The following is a 21,365-nucleotide window of genomic DNA, read 5'->3' on the forward strand; positions in this document are numbered from 1 at the left end:
AAGCTAGTAAAGGCAAGGAAACATATTCCCACCGGGAGCCCCCAGGAGGAACACAGTCCTAGTCTTCCATTTCAGACTTATGACACCTACAGCATTAAGAAATAAATCTGTGTTATTTGAAGCCAGTAGCTTTCTGGAAATGTGTTCCAGCAGCAATAGGGAGCTCGTACACCATCTAACATAGGACCCTTCTCATCACTTTCCATACATCACCCTGATTTATTATCTTCAGAGTTTTGATGTTGCTGTTAGGTGTTGTTCAGTTGAGTTTGACTCATAGTGACCCATGTGACATAGGGTTTTCTTTGCTGCAATTGATTTACTTATCGTTAATACCTTTTTCCAACAACATAAACGGTGACTATACAAGTGGACCTCACCAGATAGAATACCCAGGAATCAAATTAACTCCATCTGTGGAAAAAGACAATGAAGCAAAACTGTCTTGGAAGAAGTAGTGCAGCCAGAATGCTCCTGAGAAGCGAGGATGGCGAGACTTTATCTCACGTACTTCAGATACGTTATCAGGAGGGACCAGTCCCTGGAGAAGGGTCGCTATGAGTCGTAACTGACTCGAGGGCACCTAACAACAACAACAACAGCAATCTGTATGGAAGCCGATCACCAGGTCTTTCTCTCACAGAGCTGCTGGGTGGGTTCGAACCGCCAACCTTTCGGTTAGCAGCTTTTGGTTAGCAGCCTTTCAGTTAGAGCTTAACTGTTGGACCACCGGAGTATTTACGACCTTCTGAAATGGTCCTATTTTTTATCTATTATCCATCTGTCCCACCAAACAGATAATGTCCCTTGTGAGAGCAGGAATCTTATCTGTCTTGTTCTCCGATGTGTCCCCAGTTACTGAGCACGACACTTGACAAAGAATAAACATTCATGAAGGGAGAGAAGACACTAGGAAAGGAACAGAGTGTATGGGGGAGATGGTGTCCTTTTTTAAGGGGATTACACAGGCAGGCGATGGAGGGGCTTTTGGGAGATGGTGTGTGTGTAGTGGGGAGGGGAGTTCGGACCCTTATCTTTAAATCTATGCCTGTCCTAAGATAAGCATGGTGCGGGGCGTCCAGCGTGCTCCTTTGTTGTGACATGGGTAGCCCGTGGGAGCTGCCCCGGTTCCCAAGTTGATCACTGAACACATTTATTGAATAAAAGAATAAACAGCAGGGAGTGTCGCGGTTAGCGGCCATGTCACGACGACATTAACTAGCGGCTACAAAACTCTAGGGGGCGCAGCATCCCCGCGGGACATCTTCAAATGGAGACACCTCCCCCGGAACCCTTGTGCCGCGCCACCGAGGTTGCAAAGCCGGAGGGACAACAGGAGGCTTCGGATCTTGACTGACGGGAATCTGAGCCAATGAAAAGGCAAGCTGCGCATGCTGCGGCCGATAGTAGGCGCTAGAGGAAGTGACGTCAGGGAAGTACTCGGCCGATTGTGGAAGCTAGATTAAACACCGACCTCCCCGGTTCTGTGGTGTTTGTGAGAAGAGTAGAAGGCCAAAATGTCGGAGCGAAAAGTTTTAAACGTAAGTGCTGGGTGTCTGGGGCTTTCCATCGGGGTGGGACATCTAGGGGCTCCAACAGAATTGGGCTTCCTATAGTCTATTGCAGCCCTTTTCCTTCTTCCCCGTGGGCGGAGCTTCCCCCAAAGACCTCCTTGAAGGCGGGCCTCTCAAACTCCTCCCAATCACCTTCCGTTGGGGGGGGGCTTTGCTGTGCCCAATCACCTCTGTGGGGCGGAGCTTCAGGCGTTTACCCAATCACACCCCTGATTGGACTGTCCGAAGGGAATTATCCAATCACTTTTCGTGGAGGCGGGGCTTCCTGTAAAAATATTGACCGTCTTGCTCCATGCCTTCACCTTCAGGGATGAGGCTCTCGTTAGCCCCGCCCATCTGGCACGTCCCGCTAGTCGTGTGCCTTGGAGGAGTTAGGCTTTGCCAAGCCCTGGCATTGAACTCCACGGGCAAGCAAACTGACACTTATTCCCATATCTTGTTCATGATGGGTGCTGCTGTCGAGTTGATTCCCATTCATAGTGACCCGAGTAGAACAGTCCCATAGGGTTTTCTAGGTTATAATCTTTACAAGAGCAGATCGCCACGGGTTTCTCCCTCGGAACCCCTGAGTTGGTTCAAACTGCCGATCCTTCAGTTAGCAGCCAAGTGCTTAATTGTTTTGCCACTCAGGGCTCCTTTCCATAACTTAAAAAAAAAATCTCACTGCCATCAAGTTGATTCTGACTCATAGAGACCCTTTAGGATAGAGTAAAACTGCCCCGTAGGGTTTCCAAGGAGTGGCTGGTGGATTCGAACTGCCGACCTTTTGGTTAGCAGCCGAATGCTTCACCACTGCACCACAGGGGCTCCTTCCATAACTTACTGGTAGATATTTCTGCGTGCCAGGCACTGTGCTTTACTCAGCAAATCCTGATGACAGCACTCTCGGGTGATAGATTTGAGGAAACAGGCTTAGATAGGAAATCCTGGTGGCACAGTGGTTAAGAGCTACGGCTGCTAACCAGAAGGTCAGCAGTTCAGATCCACCACATGCTCCTTGGAAACCCTGTGGGGCAGTTCTATTCTGTCCAGTAGGGTTGCTATGAGTCAGAATCAACTTGATGCCACTGGGTTCAGTTTCGAGGCTCAGATAGGATAAGTAAGTGCCAGGGAGTGGAGGGCTTGAACCCAAACCCTCTGGCTCCGTAATCCACACCCCTGATTGCTAGGCCACCCTGTGCCACCCAGAATTGAGACCTGGGGTTTCAGTTCTGGCTCATCTACTCTGTGACCCTGAGTAGCTGAAGCCTCATGGGACTCAGTCTCCTCCTTTGTAAAATGGGTGCATTGTTCACTGTCTTGTAGAATCTCCACAAGGATGAATGAGGTAAGGCGTATGAAGCACTCTGTGCAGGGTCTGGAGCCTAATAAGCACTTAAAACACAACATATTTTACGTTCTGACTGTCCGATGGAGTTATTTTTCATAATCCAAACTCACCCACTCCGTGTCTTTCACACTGGGCTGCTGTGCAGAGAAGAGTTATCATGCAGGCCTGAGAATGCTGTCCCTAGAATAGCCTGCCTGTAAGGCTGGCTTGTGGCTGGCATTTGGGAACTTGGATTTGGGGAGGGTTCCCACCATTTCCTAACCAATAAGAGTGGCTCACTGTGCCCAGGCTGTGCAAACAATAGGCTCATGATGAACATCTGCTGGCCTTCTGGGGCCTGGAGTCAGGTACACATCAGGCAGAGGGTTTAGACGTGACAAGCCCCCCGATAACAACCCTGGGCGCTGGGTCTCTGAGGAGCTTTCCTGGTGGATGACACTTCCCACGAGTCGTCACAACTCATTGCTGGGGGCATTAAGCGTATCCACGTACTCCCTGGGGAGAGGACTCTGGAAACTTGGCCTGATGTCCCCCAGACTCCACCCCACGCACGCTCCCCTGTGCTGATTGTGCTCGGTCCTTTTATTGTAAGAAATCATACAATTAGAGGGGCCCTCCTCGCAAATCATCCAACCTGGGAGTGGTCTGAGGTCCCTGGGTGCCGCAAGCGGTTTACTCTCAGCTACGAACAAAAAGGTTGGCTGTCTAACCCCCCAGCGGCTCCACAGAGGAAAGGCCTACTGACCTACTTCCATAAAGATCGCAGCCAAACACCCTGTGGAGCACAGTTCTACTCGGTAACACACGGGGCTGCCATGAGTAGGAATCAGTTCCACAGCAATGGATTTTTGGGCCGTGATCTTAGGGACCCCAGCACAACTCCCCAAAGCCCCTTCCCTCTGCCCACGGCCCGCCGCCAAGTCTGAAAACAGCTCACTCTAACGCTTCCTTCTTCCCTGCAGAAATACTACCCGCCAGACTTTGACCCCTCCAAGATCCCCAAGCTCAAGCTTCCCAAAGACCGACAGTACGTGGTGCGGCTGATGGCCCCCTTCAACATGAGGTGAGTGCCCCCACAGGGCCCCCCAAACCTCTACACCCGCTGCGGCAGACAAGCCCACTTCCCGGCATCCACAGAGAGATGGCCGGGGCTGACGTTGAGACCACGTTACCAGTCCTGGCTCGGACCCGGATTTGATGAGCGAGCGACTGCTCCAGGCCCCACTCCCTCACCTTTCAGGATTAACGCCCTTGCCTTCTGTGGAAGCCCCACCCAGTCCCTGCCCTGAGGTTTTTATTGTGCTTTGATATTTATTTTTGGTGGCAGTATACACAACCAAACGTACATCCATTCACCATTTCTGTGAGAATAGTTCAAGAACACTGGTTACACACGTCACGTTGTCTCACCATTCCGTCTCTACCCGTGTAGTTTCGTCACCGTTCGTTTAGGCTCTCTGCCCCTGGACGTTCTCATCTGTGCTTTAGATAAAGCGTTGTCAGATTAAACTTACATAGGTCATCCTTTACGAGAGTGCTGTGCTCGAGGCAAACATCCTTTATTAATTGAGCTAGGCTGTTGTTTAACGGTAACTTCATGGGATAGTTTCGGTTCAAGGTTTAAAGATTATTTGTGGGCATTAGATTCGGGGGTCCCCCCAGTCTCCATGTATCTAGTAAGTCGTGTTTCTGTGTGAGTTTGAAGTCCTGTTCTGCACTTTTTCTCCTTTTGATTGGAATCCATCTACTGAGTCCTTGATCAGAATGTTCAGCAGTGGTCACCGGGCACCGCCCGCTTGTTCTGGTCTCATGGTGACGGAGGTAGTAGATCACGGACTGCGCTAAGGTTTTGATCATTAATTACTGAGTGAGCAAAGAGGTGGCGCCCTGACCAGGAACCTGGCACATATATTTCAGGTCCTCCAACAAACACAACAAGCTTGTCCCTACCACAGGGCCTTTGCACAAGCTGTTTTCTCTGCTAGGAGCACTCTGATTTAGCTCTCGCCGGGTGGGCTCCTCTTTCCCCTTCAGGCCATGGCTCAAATCCATCCCTCCACACAACAGAGGGACCTCCCAGTCCCCCTGCTAACCCCCTCCTCTATTCCTTCTCCATAGCACTTTGTGATTACCATATTTTGCCAGTTCTGTACCCCACAATTTTTCACATTTGAGCATATCTGAAATTGGGTACGCCTAACAATCAAAGGGAGCCCCTGGGCAGTGCATACAGTTAAGCACTCCACTACTAGCCAAAAGGTTGGTGGTTCAAACCCACCCAGAGGCTCCTTGGAAGAAAGGCCTGGAGATTTGCTTCTGAAAGGCCACAGCCTTGAAAACCCTATGGAACACAATTCTACTCTGGACAAATAGGGTCGCCAGGAGTCAGAATTGACTTGATGGCAACTAAAAACAGCAGTGACAATGGCATCAAAGACACCTTTGATTTGATGAAATTTAGCACATGTATATGTACTACCTTTCTCTCTCTTCTTCACTCGTTCATTTATTTATTTAACAGACACTTAGTGGGCTCCCCCTGTGTGCTGGGGTCTATGCTGTGTGCGTGGCACACTCTGGGGACAAGACAGAGTCCCCATCCTCATGGGGCCCATGCTTGATGGGGAGTGGCGATAGTAAATAAGAATTCAGGTGGATTCATGCCAGGCGTGAAACAGGCCGGGGAGAGGGGCTGGGTTGGCAGTGGGGAGGAGACAGGAGGAGTACTTAACCAAGGTGATCAGGAGAAGTCAGAAGAAATGGCGGTGGGGCTGAGGTGTGAGGGGTGGATGGTGTCCCAGGTATGAGAACTGGAAGGACAAAGACCATGAGGCGGGACCGAGCTGGGGGCATCTGTGGGAGCAGCCAGGAGGCCAGCATGCTGGGCCTGGGGAAAAGGGGCAGAGCGGGAGGACGTGAGGGAGAGCAGGGTGGTGGCAGCACTGCCTTCCTCTGTGTGGCCTCACTGCCAGGTGGAACCTTCCCTCGGGGAGGCAGGATGCCCTTTAGCACCAGGCTTGCGTCTGGAAGTGTGCAACAGGCACAGCTCACCTGGTCTGGTGGAAACAGGAGTAGGGAGGGACTGCTTCCCAAGGAGGTGACTCTTGAGCTCAGACCCAGGCAGACGGTAACAAGCAGAACTGTGTGCTAGCGTGGGAGAATGCACACACATAGTCAGGCCGGCTGCCTTGGAAGGGAGGGAGTCCCACGTCACTAGAGGCATACAAGCACCCATCACTCAGGATGCCCTCCCAGAGTGCTGAGACAGCATGTGTGCTTCCCTCCCTCCTGCCCCACCAGGTGTAAGACGTGCGGGGAGTACATCTACAAAGGCAAGAAGTTCAACGCGCGCAAAGAGACTGTGCAGAATGAGGTCTACCTGGGTCTGCCCATCTTCCGCTTCTACATCAAGTGCACACGCTGCCTGGCGGAGATCACCTTCAAGGTAGGGCTGCTAGCCAGGCCCATGCTGCCTCCTCAACCCTCTCGAGTAGGGGAGGCCCGGGGAAGTTACCCGCTCATATCCTTGCCTGCCCAGGGAAATCTCATTTCAGTCTATCTCAAGGAAACAAAGATTTGGGGAAGGATGTTCACTGTACTGTTATTTATAAAGGCAAAGAACTAGAAGCAACCTAGATATACAATAATAGGGGGCTACAAAAACCCATTGCCGTCAAGTTGATTCTGACTCATAGTGACCCTATAGGTCAGAGTAGAACTGCACCCATAGGGTTTCCAAGGAGTAGCTGGTGGATTCCAACTGCTGACCTTTTGGTTAGGAGCCGAGCTCTTAACCACTGCGTCACTGGGGCTTTAGATGAACAAAGTATTAAACAGTGAAATACTACATAACCAATAAAAACGACAGCTTTACTTTTTTTTTCAATCGAGGTGAAATTCCCTTAAAATGCAACCAACCATAAAGCTTACAACTCCAGCTGCCGCTTGGGTGACACAAACAGTTTGCGCTTGACTACTAACCTATGGGCTGGCAGTTCGAACCCACCCAGTGGCACCACGGAAGAAGGGCCTGGCGACCTGCTTCCATACAGATTACAGCCAAGAAAACCCTACAGAGCAGTTCTACTCTGTGATACCTGGGGTCGCTGTGAGTTGGAATCAACTAAACGGCAATGAGTTTGTTTTGTTTTTTTATACAACTCAGAGGTTTTTAGTATGTTTGCAAGGCTGTACAACTGTTGTCACTATCTAATCCATAACATTTTTGGGACTCCAAAAAGAAATCCTGTACCCATCAGCAGTCACTCCCCATTCTTCTCTTGCCCTAGCTCCTGGCAACCACTCATCTGTTTTCCGTCTCTGTGGCTTTAGCCTCTCTGTTTTATAAACATAGTAGGAGCACACCGTATATATTCTTGAATACATAATTTATAATGAAGAAAAAAATTATTTTTTCTTTAGTAACCAAAAGGGAGGAAAGAAAGGCAGAAGGCACAACATGTTCAAAGGCCTGGCAACTTTTATTTGCACAAATGTTGAGCGGGGAGTGGAGGGAGATGGATGGCAGGAAGGCTGATGGGCAAGGATCTTCAAATCCATGCTGAGGTGGTGGGTGTTTTTGCAGAGGGGAGCGAGAAAGAAAGAACCCTCCCAGCCAAAGCAATAAGACAAGAAAAAGAAAAGGTAAAAGGATTTTATAAAGGGAGAGAAGATGCCCCAGACTGCTGGTAGCTCTTTGGTAGAAGCTTCCAGTGCCCAGGGACATAGGATTGACACTGCCCTTTCTCTCTGCCAGACAGACCCCGAAAACACAGACTACACCATGGAGCACGGAGCCACGCGGAACTTCCAGGCCGAGAAGCTCCTGGAGGAGGAAGAGAAGAGGGTACAGAAGGAACGAGAGGATGAGGAGCTGAACAACCCCATGAAGGTGAGCCTGGTGCCTTGCACATACACATGTGTGCGTGTGCGTGTGTATGTGTGTGTGTGCGTGTGTGCGCGTGTGTGCGAGTGAGCAGGCACTGTAGATCGAGGCTCTTCCCCTTGCCTCATGGCACACTGAGCTCCCCATCCTCGCACCCACCAGGTGCTGGAGAACCGCACCAAGGACTCCAAGCTGGAGATGGAGGTCCTGGAGAACCTGCAGGAGCTCAAGGACCTGAACCAGCGGCAGGCCCACGTGGACTTTGAGGCCATGCTGCGGCAGCACCGCCTGTCGGAGGAGGAGCGGCAGCAGCAGGAGCAAGAGGAAGACGAGAGGGAGACGGCGTGAGTGCGGGAGCCCTGGGAGCCGGGCCCACCTCCTGGCCGTTGCACGGGCCAGTCCCCCTGCTGTAACTCCCTTTCCTGTCTCCCCAGGGTTTCCTCAGGTGTCTTAGTCTCCTCGTGCTGCTGTAACAGAAATGCCCGAAGTGGGGAGCTTTCAAGAACAGACATTTGTTTTCTCACAGTTCTGGAGGCGGGGAGCCGAAATCAGAATCTCAGCCAGGCCGATTCCTTCTGGGAGCTTCTCTCCTGGTTTCTGGTGTCTGTGGCGATCTTGGCACCTGTTTTCCCCCTGCTGTGTCTCTGTGTCTGTTCTGCTCTTTGTCTGACTGGGGAGTGATTAGATTTAGGACCCATCCTACTCCATCCCATACAACCTCATGAACGTAACAACAGAAAACCCCTAATTCCAAATAGGGTCATATTTATAGGTACAGGGGTTAGGATTTCAACATGTATTTTGGGGGATACACAATTCAAGCCAGGTCACTTTCATGGGGACACCTTCCTGGTGGGCTCAGGACTTAGCAGGTAGCTGTAGTCGCAGCTGTGATTTCTTAGCAAAAGGACAGCACCATCAGCAAAGGGAACAAGCGCCCAGGGCAGAGTCTGGGGAAAAGCAGGTGGCGAGCTGCCAGGGTCCTGCTGGGTGGCAGTGCACCAGTTACAGCAGGTGCCATCTTCTCAAGCCTGGCTCCTGGTGACCCCACGTGTGTCAGAGGAGGGCTGCGCTCCACAGGGTTTTTAAAAATTTTAATTAATGAATTTTTTTAGTAAATTTTTTAATTAAAATATTTCATTGGGTTTTCAGTGAAAGTTTATACAGCAAATTAGGTTCCAACTTAAAAAAACCAAAAAAAAACCTTGTTGCCATCGAGTTTATTCTGACTCATAGCAACTCTGTTTCTTTTTCTTGCCTTATTGCTCTAGCTAGGAGTTACAGCACAGTGTTAAATAGGAGTGGTGATAAAGGGCATCCCTGCCTTGTTCTTGTTCTCAGGGAAAATGCCTTCGGCCTCTCTCAGTTTAGAATGATGTTGGCTGTTGGTTTTGCACAGATGCCCTTTAATATGCTGAGGAATTTCCCTTCTATTCCTGTTTTAAAAGAGCACAGTTCTCACGGGTGATACTGTTTATCGTATGAGCCAGTCTCTTACCTAGCCAAATGATGACCTCGTGGGCTAGTTCTGGTTCAAGGTTTAAAGAGTATCTCATGGCAGTAGTCTCAGGGAGTCTCCATAGGGTTTTCAGTGGCTAATTTTTTGAAAGTAGATCACCAGGCCTTTCTTCCAAGGCACCTATGGGTAGGCTCAAACCTCCAACGTTTCAGTGAGCAGCTGAGCGCGTTCACTGTTTGCACCACCCAGGGGCCCTTGGAGTCGCACAGGAGGCGCTTCATTTCCAGCAGTGAACTGTGACAACACGTGAGAAGTGCCGGCCACCGGGGAAGCGCATCAGGGACCCCGGCGCCCGTGGTGGTTATCAGGGGCTGGCCACATAGGCACCTCTGCCTGGCACGTCCCAAACTCCCAGAAGGAAAGCTAGAGTTCAGCAGAAACCACATTGTGTGCGTGGTTGGGGCACAGTGAGCCACTCTTAACGGTTACGGGATGGTGGAAACGCAAAATTCAAGTTCACGGGCACCAGCCAAGGGCCCGTCTTGTACACAGGCCTCAGTACTGCTATTTTAGTTCTGTTTTGCATGGTATCTATTATTTTCTAAGGTCCCTGAGTGGCACAAATGATTTATGCTTGACTACTAACCTAAAGATTAGCAGTTTGGCGCCACGGAAGAAAGGCCTGGTAATTTGTTTCCATAAAGATACTAAAAAAGAAAACCCTTCGGAGTAGTTCTACTCTGTAACACACGGGGTTGCCATGAGTCAGAATCGACTCAACGGCATCGAGTTATGAGTTTCTAGAAGCTTCTCGGTGACGCATCCCTTTCCTGGTTTATTATCTGTCTTCCCATCTTTAGAGTCTGACCTCTCTGAGAGCAGGGGCTTTTTGCCTGGCGTCTACGGCTTTCCCAGGACCTGGAACAGCTAACCTTAGCTGGCACCTATTGGGTGGGCAGATCAGGGGGTGATGGGTAATGGTGAGCCCCTTCTCCATGCCAGGCAATGTTTGTCTTTCTCGCTCCTCATCACAGCCACCGAGGTCAGCGTGAGCATTATGACAGGTGAGGGGGCTGTCGTGAATTGAATTGTGTCCCCAGAAATGTGTGTCAGCTTGGCCAGGCCATGATTCCCAGTATTAGTGTGGCTGTCCACCATTTTGTGATCTGATGTGATTATCCTATGTGTTATAAATCCTAACCTCTATGATATTAATGAGGTGGGATTAGAGGCAGTTATGTTAATGAAGCAGGACTCAATCTACAGGGTTAGGTTGTGTCTTGAGTCAATCTCTTTTTAGATATAAAAGAGACTAGCCAGCAGAGAGGCGAGGGACCTCATCATCACCAAGAAAGAAGAGCCAGGAGCACAGTGTGTCCTTTGGACTTGGGGTCCGTGCACTAAGAAGCTCCTAGACCAGGGGAAGATTCAAGACAAGGACCTTTCTGATGACAGAAAGGATTCCCCTGGAGCTAGTGCCCTGAATTTGACTTCTGGGCACCTAGACTGTGAGAGAATATATTTGCTTGTTGAAGCTATCCACTTGCAGTATTTCTGTTATAGCAGCACTAGAGAACTGAGATGGGGACCGAGGTCCAAGGAGGTCCCTTGACCACCCCGCAGTCCTTAAGCCAGGATTCAAATCCAGACAGGTGCATCCCAACATCCAAGTGCTTAACCACCCCACTGTCTTCAGCAGACAGAAAAGTTAAAAAAAAAAAAGAAGGGAAACTATGCAACCCCCCTGCGTGCCATGGGCACCCCAGCTCTCCCCCGCCACGTTGGTGGGAATGGGGGAGTTGCAGCACTATCCCCTCTACAGGGAGTGTCTCCGAGCCCCCGCCCCCCATGATCTGTCCCTGCAGGGCATGTCCCCGAACCCCCGTGTTCTGTCCCCACAGGGCCTTGGTGGAGGAAGCCAGGAAACGGCGTCTACTCGAGGACTCAGACTCAGAGGAAGATGCTTCCCCAGCCCCACCTCGGCCGGCCACCCGACCCAACCCCACTGCCATCCTGGATGAGGTGAGCAGGGCCACTGGAATCCCCGCGAGCTCTCCTGTCCGGTGGGGTCAGCTCAGCCTTTTCCGAAGGAGCCATCGAGCAAATATTTTCTGCTCTGCCCTGGTGGCATAGTGGTTAAGTGTTATAGCTGCTAACCAAAGGGTTGGCAGTTCGAATCCGCCAGGTGCTCCTTGGAAACTCTATGGGCAGTTCTACTCTGTCCTAGAGGGTCACTATGAGTCGGAATTGACTCGACAGCACTGGGTGGGTTTAGCCTAGGTAGTCTCTGTCAGACCCATTCAACTCTCCTGTTACGGCAGAAGCAGCCATCAGTGATATGTAAATGAGTGGGCGTGGCCCTGTGCCAATAAAACTTTATTTATACAAACAAGTGGCAGGCCAGTGGTGCTGTAGTTTGCCATCCCCTGTTTAAGCTGCTGAAATAAAGAGATGCCCACATCCAGGGAGATCCCTGGGTGGTACAAGCCATTTATGTTTGACTACCAACCTAAAGGTTGGTGGGTCAGACCCACTCAGTGGTGCTGCAGAAGAAAGGCCTGGCATTCTGCTTCTATAAACATGACAGCCAGGAAAACCTACTGGAGCCAGTCTACTCAGAGTCAATCCCATGGCAACAGGTTTGGTTTCGTTCACATTCAAGGCCGTAAAGAACAGAGAAGTTTATTTCTCAGTGATGTGAAAGTCCTGGGGTGAAAGTCCAGGACTCTCAGGCAGCTTGGCTCCATGCTGTCATTCAGGGATCCAGGCTTCTTTCATCCCCTGGCTCTGCCCTCACCTGGAGCATCAGTTCTAGCTTCATGAGCACAGCTGGTTCAGTGGTTAAACGTTTGGCTGCTAACCAAAAGGTCAGCGGTTCCAATCCACCAGTTGCTCCTTGGAAGCCTTATGGGGCAGTTGTACTCTGTCCTGTAGGGTCGTTACGAGTCAGAATCGCCGATTGGAGGGAGGCAAAGGGTGTGCAGGAGTGCCCCCCAGTGCCTTGAGGCCCAGACTCAGATGATCCCTCTCACTTCCCATTGGCCAAAACAGGTCACATGGCCACACCCAGCTGCAGGAGAGTCTGGGAGACGTGTCCGCTAGCCGGGCAGCCCTGTGCCTGGTTGTGCCTCTCACCAGAAAGAAGAGGGGATGTTGGTGGACGGCTAGCAATGGCCACCACAGCTGTTGTATCCCGGGTGGCCTCAGCCACTCATTGGTTTGCTAATTAAGAGTTGGTTAAAGTCGGGAAAGAGCCCTGGTGGCACAGTGGTTAAGAGCTACAGCTGCTAACTAAAAGGTCATCAGTTCGAATCCACCAGCTGCTCCTTGGAAACCCTATGGGGTAGTTCTCCTCTGTCCTAGAGGGTCACTAGGAGTCGGAATCAACTCGACAGCACGTAACAACAAGAACAGCAAGGTGGGGAAACAAAAAAAATAATATCTGCACACCAGAAGCATTTTATCTCTTCTTAGAACATACTTGTGTTCAGTATTAATGAACATACAGGATCAGCCACAGGGCAAGACCCAAAGTAACAGCAGCTTCAGTGGGATCGAAGTTCACTTTTCTCTCAAATAACAGCCTCGCAGGAGCAACCCAGAGAGGGTACGGTGGACCCGTGGGGTCAGGGGTCCAGGCACCTTCCTTCTCATCTGTCCCTAGGATGGTGTCCTTTTTGTGTGGCGTTTCAATGCCACGTCTGCATCATGCCCAGTGGACAGGGACAAGGAGGGGGAGGACATTTAAAGCCACCACCCTTAGTTGAAGGAGCCCTGGTGGCGCAACAGTTAAGCACTCAGCTGATAACTGAAAAGTTGGTGGTTTTAACCCACCCATTAGCTCTGTGGAAGAAGGACCTAGCAATCTGCTCTTGTAAAGCTTCCCAAAAACCAAAACCCAGCTCGTTGCTGTCGAGTCCATTCTGACCCGTAGCGACCCTGTAGGACAGAGTACAACTGCCCCATAAGGCTTCCAAGGAGCAGCGGGTGGATTGGAACTGCTGACCTTTTGGTTAGCAGCCAAACGTTTAACCACTGTGCCACCAGGGCCCCCTTGTAAAGATTACAGCCCGGAAAACGCTATGGGGCAGTTGTAGTCTGTCAGAGGGGGTCGTCGTGCATCAGCGTTGACTTCATGGCACCCAGCAACAACAAGCCTTGGTTAAGCACATCCCCTTGGTCAGAAATTAGCCACCTGACCATATCCAGCTGCAAAGAACTCTAGGAAATGTAGTCTTTCCCAGAGACAGCCACGTTGCAGCCCAGAATTCCATACGTGTTAGAAGGGAGAATGGGCGGAGGGCTTGAGTGCCAAGTTTAGGGCAACAGGGGGCTATAGAGGAATGTAGAGCAGGGGAGAGACTTGCTCATAGCAGAGGGGGCGGGGCTGGTAAGGATCTCTCCAGCAGCTAGCTCAGCAGGGGTCTTGTGGGCCAGGAGGCCAGGGAAGAGGCTGAATCTGGAGCTGACGACCCACCCATGTCCCCCTATTGCCCCACAGGCCCCAAAAGCCAAGAGGAAGGCAGAAAGCTGGGAGCGCAGCATTGGCACCCTCGGTGGCGGGTCCCAGCTGTCGGGACTGGTGGTGGTGAGGAAGACAGACCTGGACCATGGCACCCAGAATGGCCAACAGGCGCCCTCCTCAGGTGAGTTCCTGGGGTCTAGAGCTGGATGCAATGTCCCCTATGGCCTACAGGGGGCACCAGCACCCTCACTGCTTTCCGGGGCCTTCATGGGATGGACTGGTGAGCTGTGCCTCCCCTCCCCAGAGCCAATTCCAGAGGGGTATGGGGAGAAGGAACAAGCCCTAAGAGCGTAAATGGTTAAGCACTGGGCTGGTAACTAAAAGGTCCCAGGTTTGAACCTGCCAGCCCCTTCTCGGAAGAAAAGCGCTGGCGATCTGCTCCTGTAAATATTGTCGTTGCTGTCGAGTCAGTTCGACTCATAGTGACCCTGTATACAACAGAATGAAACACTGCACCACGCTCACAATCGTTGCTATGTTTGAGCCCATTGTTGCAGCCACTGGGTCAGTCCACCTCATTGAGGGTCTTCCTCTTTTTCACTGACACTCTTATCTTACACTCATCTGTCAGTTGGTCCTACTGTGGTGGCTTGCATGTTGCTGTGATGCTAGACTGTTACTGCAAATACCAGCAGGGTCACCTTTGGTGGGCAGGCTTCAGCTGAGTTTCCAGACTAAGGCTAGGTAGAAGGACCCGGCAGTCTACTTCTGAAACTATTGGCTGGTGAAAACCTTATCAATAGCGGCAGAACACTGTGTGATACAGTGCCGGAAGATGAGCCCCTCAGGTTGGAAGGTGCTCAAAAGATGACTGGGGAGGAGCTGCCTCCTCGAAGTAGAGTCGACCTTAAAGACGTGGATGGGACAAAGTTTTCGGGACCCTCATTTGCTGATGTGGCACAACTCAAAATGAGGAGAAACAGCTGCAAACATCCATTAATAATTGGAATGTGGACTTCATGCTTGGTAAAGCAGAGGGTCAGCAGAAAAGAGGAAGACCCTCAGGGAGATGGATTGACACAGTGGCTGCAACAATGGGCTTACGCATAACAACGATTGTGAGGAGGGCACAGGACCGGTCAGTGTTTCCTTCTGTTGTACATAGAGCCGCTATGAACCGGAACCGACTCGACAGCACCTAACAACAACAACAACTACTTTACCAAGCCTGGTGTCCTTCTCCAGGGACTTGTCGCTCCTGACAACATGTCCAAAGTACGTGAGAGGAAGTCTCCCCATCCTCGCTTCTAAGGAGCATTCTGGCTGTACTTCTTCCACGACAGATTTGTTCATTCTCTGGCAGCCCATAATATATTCGATATTCTTCACCAACACCATAATTCAAAGGTGTCAATTCTTCTTCCGTCTTCCTTATTCATTTTCTAGCTTTCATATGCGTATGAGGCGATTGAAAACACCATGGCTTGGGTCAGGTGCACCTTAGTCCTTAAAGTGACATCTTTGTTTTTTAACACTTTAAAGAGGTCATTTGCAGCAAATTTGCCCCATGCCATGTGTCATCTGATTCTCTGACTGCCGCTTGCAGGGGCGTTGATTGTGGATCCAAAAAAAATAAAATCCTTGACAACTTCAATCTTTTCTCCGTTCATGATGTTGCTCATTGGCCCAGTTGTGAGGGTTTTTGTTTTCTTTATGCTGAGGGGTAATCCATACTGAAGGCTGTGGTCTTTGATCTTCATCAGTAAGTGCTTCAAGTCCTCTTCACTTTCAGCAAGCAAGGTTGTGTCATCTGCATAATGCAGGTTGTTAATGAGTCTCCCTCCAATCCTGATGCCCCTTCTTCTTCATATAGTCCAGCTTCTCAGATTATTTACTCAGCATACAGATTGAATAAATATGGTGAAAGGATACAACCCTGATGCACAGTTTTCTTGACTGTAAACCACACAGTATCCCCTTGTTCTGTTTGAAAGACTGCCTCTTTGTCTGTGTACAGGTTCCTCATGGGCACAGTTAAGTGTTCTGGAATTCCCATTCTTTACAATGTTATCCATAGTTTGTTACGATAATTACTGGTTATTGGAATGTGAAATTCAGAAACTAAGAAGATAGAAGGATCAATAGTTGGAAAATATGGCCTTGGTGATAGAAATGATGCCAGAGTTTGCGTGACAGAATTTTGCAAGACCAATGACTTATTCGTTGGAAATACCTTTTTCAACAACATAAATGGAGACTATACACATGGACTTCAGGAGTTGGGATACACAGGAATCAAACTGACTACATTTGTGGAAAGAGACGATGCAAAAGCTCACTGTATCAGTCAGAACAAGACCAGGAACCAACTGGGGAATAGAGCATCAGCTGCTCATATACAAGTTCAGGTTATACTGAAGAAAATGAAAACAAGTCCACAAGAGCCAAAGTACGACCTTGAGTATATCCCATAAAGATGGCAGCCTAGGAAACCCGATGGGGCAGTTACTCTGTCACATGGGTTGCTATGAGTCTAACAACAAGGGGAGGAGAGATGGAGTTTCTTTCTCTCTCTTTTTAATTACAGATTCTTAAAATCCAAGTCACATAGCCAGTGACCCGTTCTGCTTCTCCCCCAGGCACCCTGCACAACCGGAAGCCGGCTGACCCCGCACCCCAGACACCAGGCACCTCCTCCTTGAGCCAGCTGGGTGTGTACTCAGACAGCGAGGACAGCAGTGGCAGCAACTGAGCCCCACCCCACCCTTCCCAGGTCTTGGGGCGGCAGGGGGGCTCGGCCACCTTGGAGGGGCCCGCGGTTGGGGCAGAAGTCAAGGTACCTACCAGAACCAGGAGCAGACAGGCAGGAGCGTCCTCTGAGGGAGTCGGGTTCTCTCCTTCCCGCCACCTGCCCTCCATGACCTCAGGGGCCCCGCTCATCCTGCCCCGCCTGGCGCGGTGGCCAGGGCTTAGATGTCCCATGAGCTTCCCTCAGCTTTCAGGGGGCCTCCTGGGTCCCTGTTTGGACTGCCTTCGAGATGCTCAGCCATGTTTTGGGCACATGGTGGAGCCCGCCCACCCCTGTTGGCTCCGTCCTTCCACCGCAGAACTATCTGGAACCAATAAAAGGAAGCCAGTGTATGAACAGGCCCGGGTGCCTCCTCTCTGCCTCCCTTTGAGGTGGGAATTTCATAAGCGAAGCATCGGTGAGCACCAAAGCCCAACCGGTTGTCATCGAGTCTGCGCCACCTCGTGTGTGTCAGAGCAGAACGGTCCTCCTCAGGGTTTTCAGTGGCTGAGATTTTAGGAATTAGTTGGCCAGGCCTTTCTTTTGAGCCGCCTCTAGGTGGATTCGAACCTCCAGCCTTTTGGTGAGTAGCTGAGTGTGTTAACCATTTGCACCCCCCGGGGGTCTCCCCATTCTTGTATTATTCCCCAGAGATGTCCAGTTGCCTCTGGTGTGCTCCAGGCTTAGGGTCAGGCATGTGGGATTGGGCTGTGAACAGACTAGGAAGAAACAGCTCTGTCTACCCTCGAGGGGCTTACACTCTGGCAAGGAGAAATACACAGTGAGCATAATAAGTAAGGGAATTAAGTGGTATGTTGTTAGCTGCCGTCGAGTTGACCCACTACTCACGGTAAACCCCTGTGCACTGAACACTGCCCAGTCCTGCCCCATCCCCATGAACAGTTGTGGCTCGGACTGCGGTGACCCGTAGGGTTTTCACTGGTGATTCATGGAAGCAAATCGCCAGGCCTTTCTTCCTAGTCTGTCTTTGAAAGCTCGATTGAAACCTGCTCAGCATCCTAGCAACAGGCAAGCCTCCGCGGACAGACAGGTGGTGGCTGCATGCGAGGTGTCTTGGCCGGGGATCAAACCTGTGTCTTTTTGTGGAAGGTGGGGATTCTATCCCTGAGCCACCATTGCCCCTGGAATTTTTGTAAATTCTGATTTTCCCTGCAGGCTTGCCAGCTTGCAGCCTTTGTTCTCCGGCCCCGTGTCCTGAGAGCGGTTTGCCCTTGGCCCCCAATTCCCCGTGGGCTCCCATGCTGGGGTCTGTCGCTTGTGCCAACCCGGCCCGCTGCCTGCGTTGTCCCCCTTCCCGGGCACCCTGCCCTGGAGACTGCCCTCTTCTGTCAGCATTGACAGTCCCCCCTCCTCACTCGCTTCCATTGCTGTCATCCTGTCCTTGGAGCTGTCGGGCCTTATCCGAAATCTCCTCCGTCAACTCCCGGGGGGCCGCCTGAGCTGCCAGAGCACATTGGAGGTGGTGCTGGGGACTCCCCGCCCTCCCGAGCCCCGAGCTGGGCTTCGCAGAGGAAAGGGGCTGCTCACGCTTCCCAGGGCCTTTGCAGCACACCAGGCTCTGGGCCAAGCTCTCTGCGCCAGCGCCTCAGCCTGCTCCTCCTTAGGCACCCGCTGTCCGAGGGTCGGCTCGCAGGAAGCAAGGGACAGCCTGGGGGTCAGCCTGCGAGGCTCCAGGGGTTATGCCTTGTGTCACCCCATGTCCTAGTTCCGCTAAAGCAGCAATACCACAAGCGGGCGACTTTAACAAGCAGAAATGTCTCCTCTCACAGTTCAGGAGGCTGGAAGTCCGAGTTCAGGGCGCTGGCTCCAGGGGAAGGCTTTCTCTCTCTGTCGGCTCTGGGGGAAGGTCCTCGTCGTCGGAGCTGCTCCTGGGCGATTTTCATGTGCCCTGGCATCCCCCTCCCCTGTCTCTGCCTGCTTCTGTCTCCCTAATCAGCTTGGTTTATATCTCTTATATCTCAAAAGGGATTGATTCAAGATACACCCAGCACCAACCCTGCCGCATTAACATAACAAAGAGAATCCATTCCCTCCTGGGATTGTAACCACAGACATAGAAGGTAGGATTTACTACACGTGTTGGGGGGACACAATTCAATCCATAACACCCCACTTCATGGCAACTCCTGCAGACTGGGAGTCTCCAGGGGCAGGGCCCTGCCTCCTCCTTCAGGTTAGGGACTTAGGAGGACAGGGCCACGTCTCGCCCATCATCTGAGCCCCTTGGAGGTTGGACCACACCACCCCCATCAGTCCCTGGAGAAGGATGTGTCATGCTTGATAAAGTCGAGGGTCAGTGAAAAAGAGGAAGACCCTCAATGAGCTGGAATGACACAGTGGCCGCAACAACGGGCTCAAGCATAACAGTGATCGTGAGGATGACACGGTGTTTCGTTCTGTTGTGCGTAGGGTCGCTATGAGTTGGAACCGACTCGACAGCACCTAACAACAACAACCCCTGTCAGACTAGGGGCCCTTGAAGGCAAAGCCTTGCCTCGCCATCAGATTGGGGGCCAACTGGGGGTCCATGAAAGTAAGTGCATGTCTCCCCCATCAGCCTGGGAACATCTGGCATCAGGCCGATGCCTCTTCCATCAGACTGGCGGGTCCATGAAAGTAATCACATGTCTCCTCCATCAGACTCGGGGGTTCTAAGGGCAGGGCCATGTCTCCCCCATCAGACTGGGAGTTGTTGAGGCCAAGCTGTGTCTGGGGCCTTCTGAGCATCACTAGGGTTGGTGTCACCCCCCTCACGGGCCTCTTCCCCTACCAGACCATACAGAGTCCTTAGTAATGTCTGTTATAAATTTTAATCATAAAATAATATGTGATAAATGTGGTTATAAATTGCTTAAATGTAATTATTAAATTGTATGAATACCAACAATAAAATTGTTTTGTAAAATCTTTCTACATTGAATTACATTATTAGTAACTGAGCAGAAGCCTTTTTTAATTTTTTTTCCTTTATTTGCTACTTCATTCCCAAAAAAGTAATTATAAACCCGTTGTCATCGAGTAGATTCTGACTCATAGAGACCCTATAGGATAGAATAGAACTGCCCCGTAGGGTTTCCAAGGAGTGGCTGGTGGATTGGAACTGCTGACCATTTGGTTAGCAGTTGAGTTCTTAACCACCACGCTGCTAGGGCTCCAGTTATTGATATAGGTTCACAAATTATCACAATATTGTAGCTAAAACACCAGAAAATTTGACAAAACCAGCAACTATGGAAACTCCAGCAGCATGGAGCATGTGCGGACAAAACCACGTGATTCGAAGAGTCATTGTCCTTGGGTAATAATGACAGCTCTGACCAGAGCACGTTAAAACTAAAAACAAACCCACTGGTGTCGAGTCGATTCCAACTCATAGCGACCCTACAGGGCAGAGTAGAACTGCCCCATAGGGTTTCCGAGAAGTGCCTGGTGGGTTTGAACTGGCGACCTTTTGGTTAGCAGCCATAGCACTAAACCACTACGCCACCAGGGTTTCCAAAGCACATAGAAGGTTCAAAAATGAAATTAGCGTAGAGTTTTAGCCTTGTAGGTGTACTGATGCATGTAAGCTGAGCTTACAAAAGTGTTTTCGTTGTTATATCTAGGAGCCCTGGTGGCACAGTGGTTAAGAGCTTGGCTGGTAACCAACAGGTCGGCAGTTTGAATCCACCAGGCGCTTCTTGGAAACCCTGTGGGGCAGTTCTGCTCTGCCCTGTCGCTGTGAGTCAGAAACGACTGGAAGGCAATGGGTTTTAAGAGTGTTATAACAAAGTACAGGGACAGCTTTATAAAAAATAATAAATTTCTGCTGAAACACTGTACAAAAAATCTTTAATAGTCATTTTGGTGTCAACCCGATAGTGTCACTGGTGCTGCCGCACGCCCCTAGTGACACCAGTCTTCTGAGGACAGAAGTTGTCTTCCCTGTCAGAATAGTAGCCCCTGAAGGAGGGCCACATCTCCCCCATCAGACTAGTTTACATGTCTACCCCCGTCTGGTCCACTTCTGGCCTGGTGCCTCGGCTCCCATCCCCCCTCCAGGCTCAGGAAACTGGGTCTCTTCCTCAGAGACGGGGAAGAGCAGAGAGACAGGCACAGCCCCCAGCCAGGGACCCCCGCCTGGCCTCTTTCTGAGGTTCCTCCATGCTTGAGTACCTGCTGTATCCCACACACTGCGTGTGGTGGTTGAGTGTGCGTACTGGAGCCAGGCCACCCTAGGTTCAAATCCCAGCTCTGGTACACCTGCTGTGTGACCTTGGGCAAGTGACTTCTCTGTGCCTCAGCTGTCTCATCTGAAAAATGGGGATATGCAGATTCAACGAGTTCATTCATGTTTCACCAGAAACATGCTCATTCAGAAAGCACCAGCAATTCCATTCCCAGGCATACATCCAGGAGAACAGAAAGTACGTACTCACACGAAAACCTGTACACAAGCGTTTACAGCCTCATAGTTCCTAACAGCCAAAAGGTGCAAACACCCCGAGCGTCCGTCAACAAATGATGGATAAGCACAATGTGATTCACCCAAACAATGGAATATCATCACTCAGACATAAGCAGGAATGAAATTCTGATACGCAAAGAAACGTGCACGACTCTTGATAACATCACACTCAGTGAAAGAAACCGAACACAGAAGGTCACGTGTTGTCTGATTCCATCTGTATGAAATATCCAGAACCGCCAAACCCATAGAGACAGAAAGCAGGAGAGTGGTTTCCAGGGGCTGGGGGCTGAGGGAGAATGAGGGGTACAAAGAGGTACAGGGCTTCTTTTTGGGGTGATGAAAATGTTCTAGAGCTTGATAGTGGTGGTTGCACAACCTTGTGAAGACATGAAA

At 50.8% G+C, this 21,365-nt stretch overlaps 1 protein-coding gene across 6 annotated transcripts; it reads left to right on the forward strand.

Moving 5' to 3' along the window:
- The first annotated feature begins 1,410 nt into the window (after positions 1–1,410).
- On the forward strand, positions 1,411–20,035 carry YJU2 (YJU2 splicing factor homolog). Of its 6 annotated transcripts, XM_064280311.1 has the most exons (10): positions 1,411–1,541; positions 3,867–3,967; positions 6,205–6,349; positions 7,661–7,795; positions 7,952–8,133; positions 11,150–11,270; positions 13,750–13,894; positions 16,353–16,424; positions 18,488–18,582; positions 18,932–19,423. In XM_064280311.1, exons 1-9 carry the CDS (start codon positions 1,518–1,520, stop codon positions 18,565–18,567), a joined length of 1,005 nt encoding a protein of 334 aa, XP_064136381.1. In that variant the 5' UTR covers positions 1,411–1,517; the 3' UTR covers positions 18,568–18,582; positions 18,932–19,423. The 6 variants fall into 6 exon arrangements, 5 of the variants coding, with proteins under 5 accessions (XP_064136381.1, XP_064136380.1, XP_003421946.2 ...); XR_010321172.1 differs by lacking the exon at positions 18,932–19,423 and having other exon boundaries at positions 16,353–17,611; positions 18,488–18,583; XM_064280310.1 differs by having other exon boundaries at positions 18,488–19,424.
- Positions 20,036–21,365: the final 1,330 nt, after the last annotated feature.

The sequence above is a fragment of the Loxodonta africana genome, chromosome 3 (genome assembly GCF_030014295.1).
Source record: "Loxodonta africana isolate mLoxAfr1 chromosome 3, mLoxAfr1.hap2, whole genome shotgun sequence".
Taxonomy (NCBI): Eukaryota; Metazoa; Chordata; class Mammalia; order Proboscidea; family Elephantidae; genus Loxodonta; species Loxodonta africana.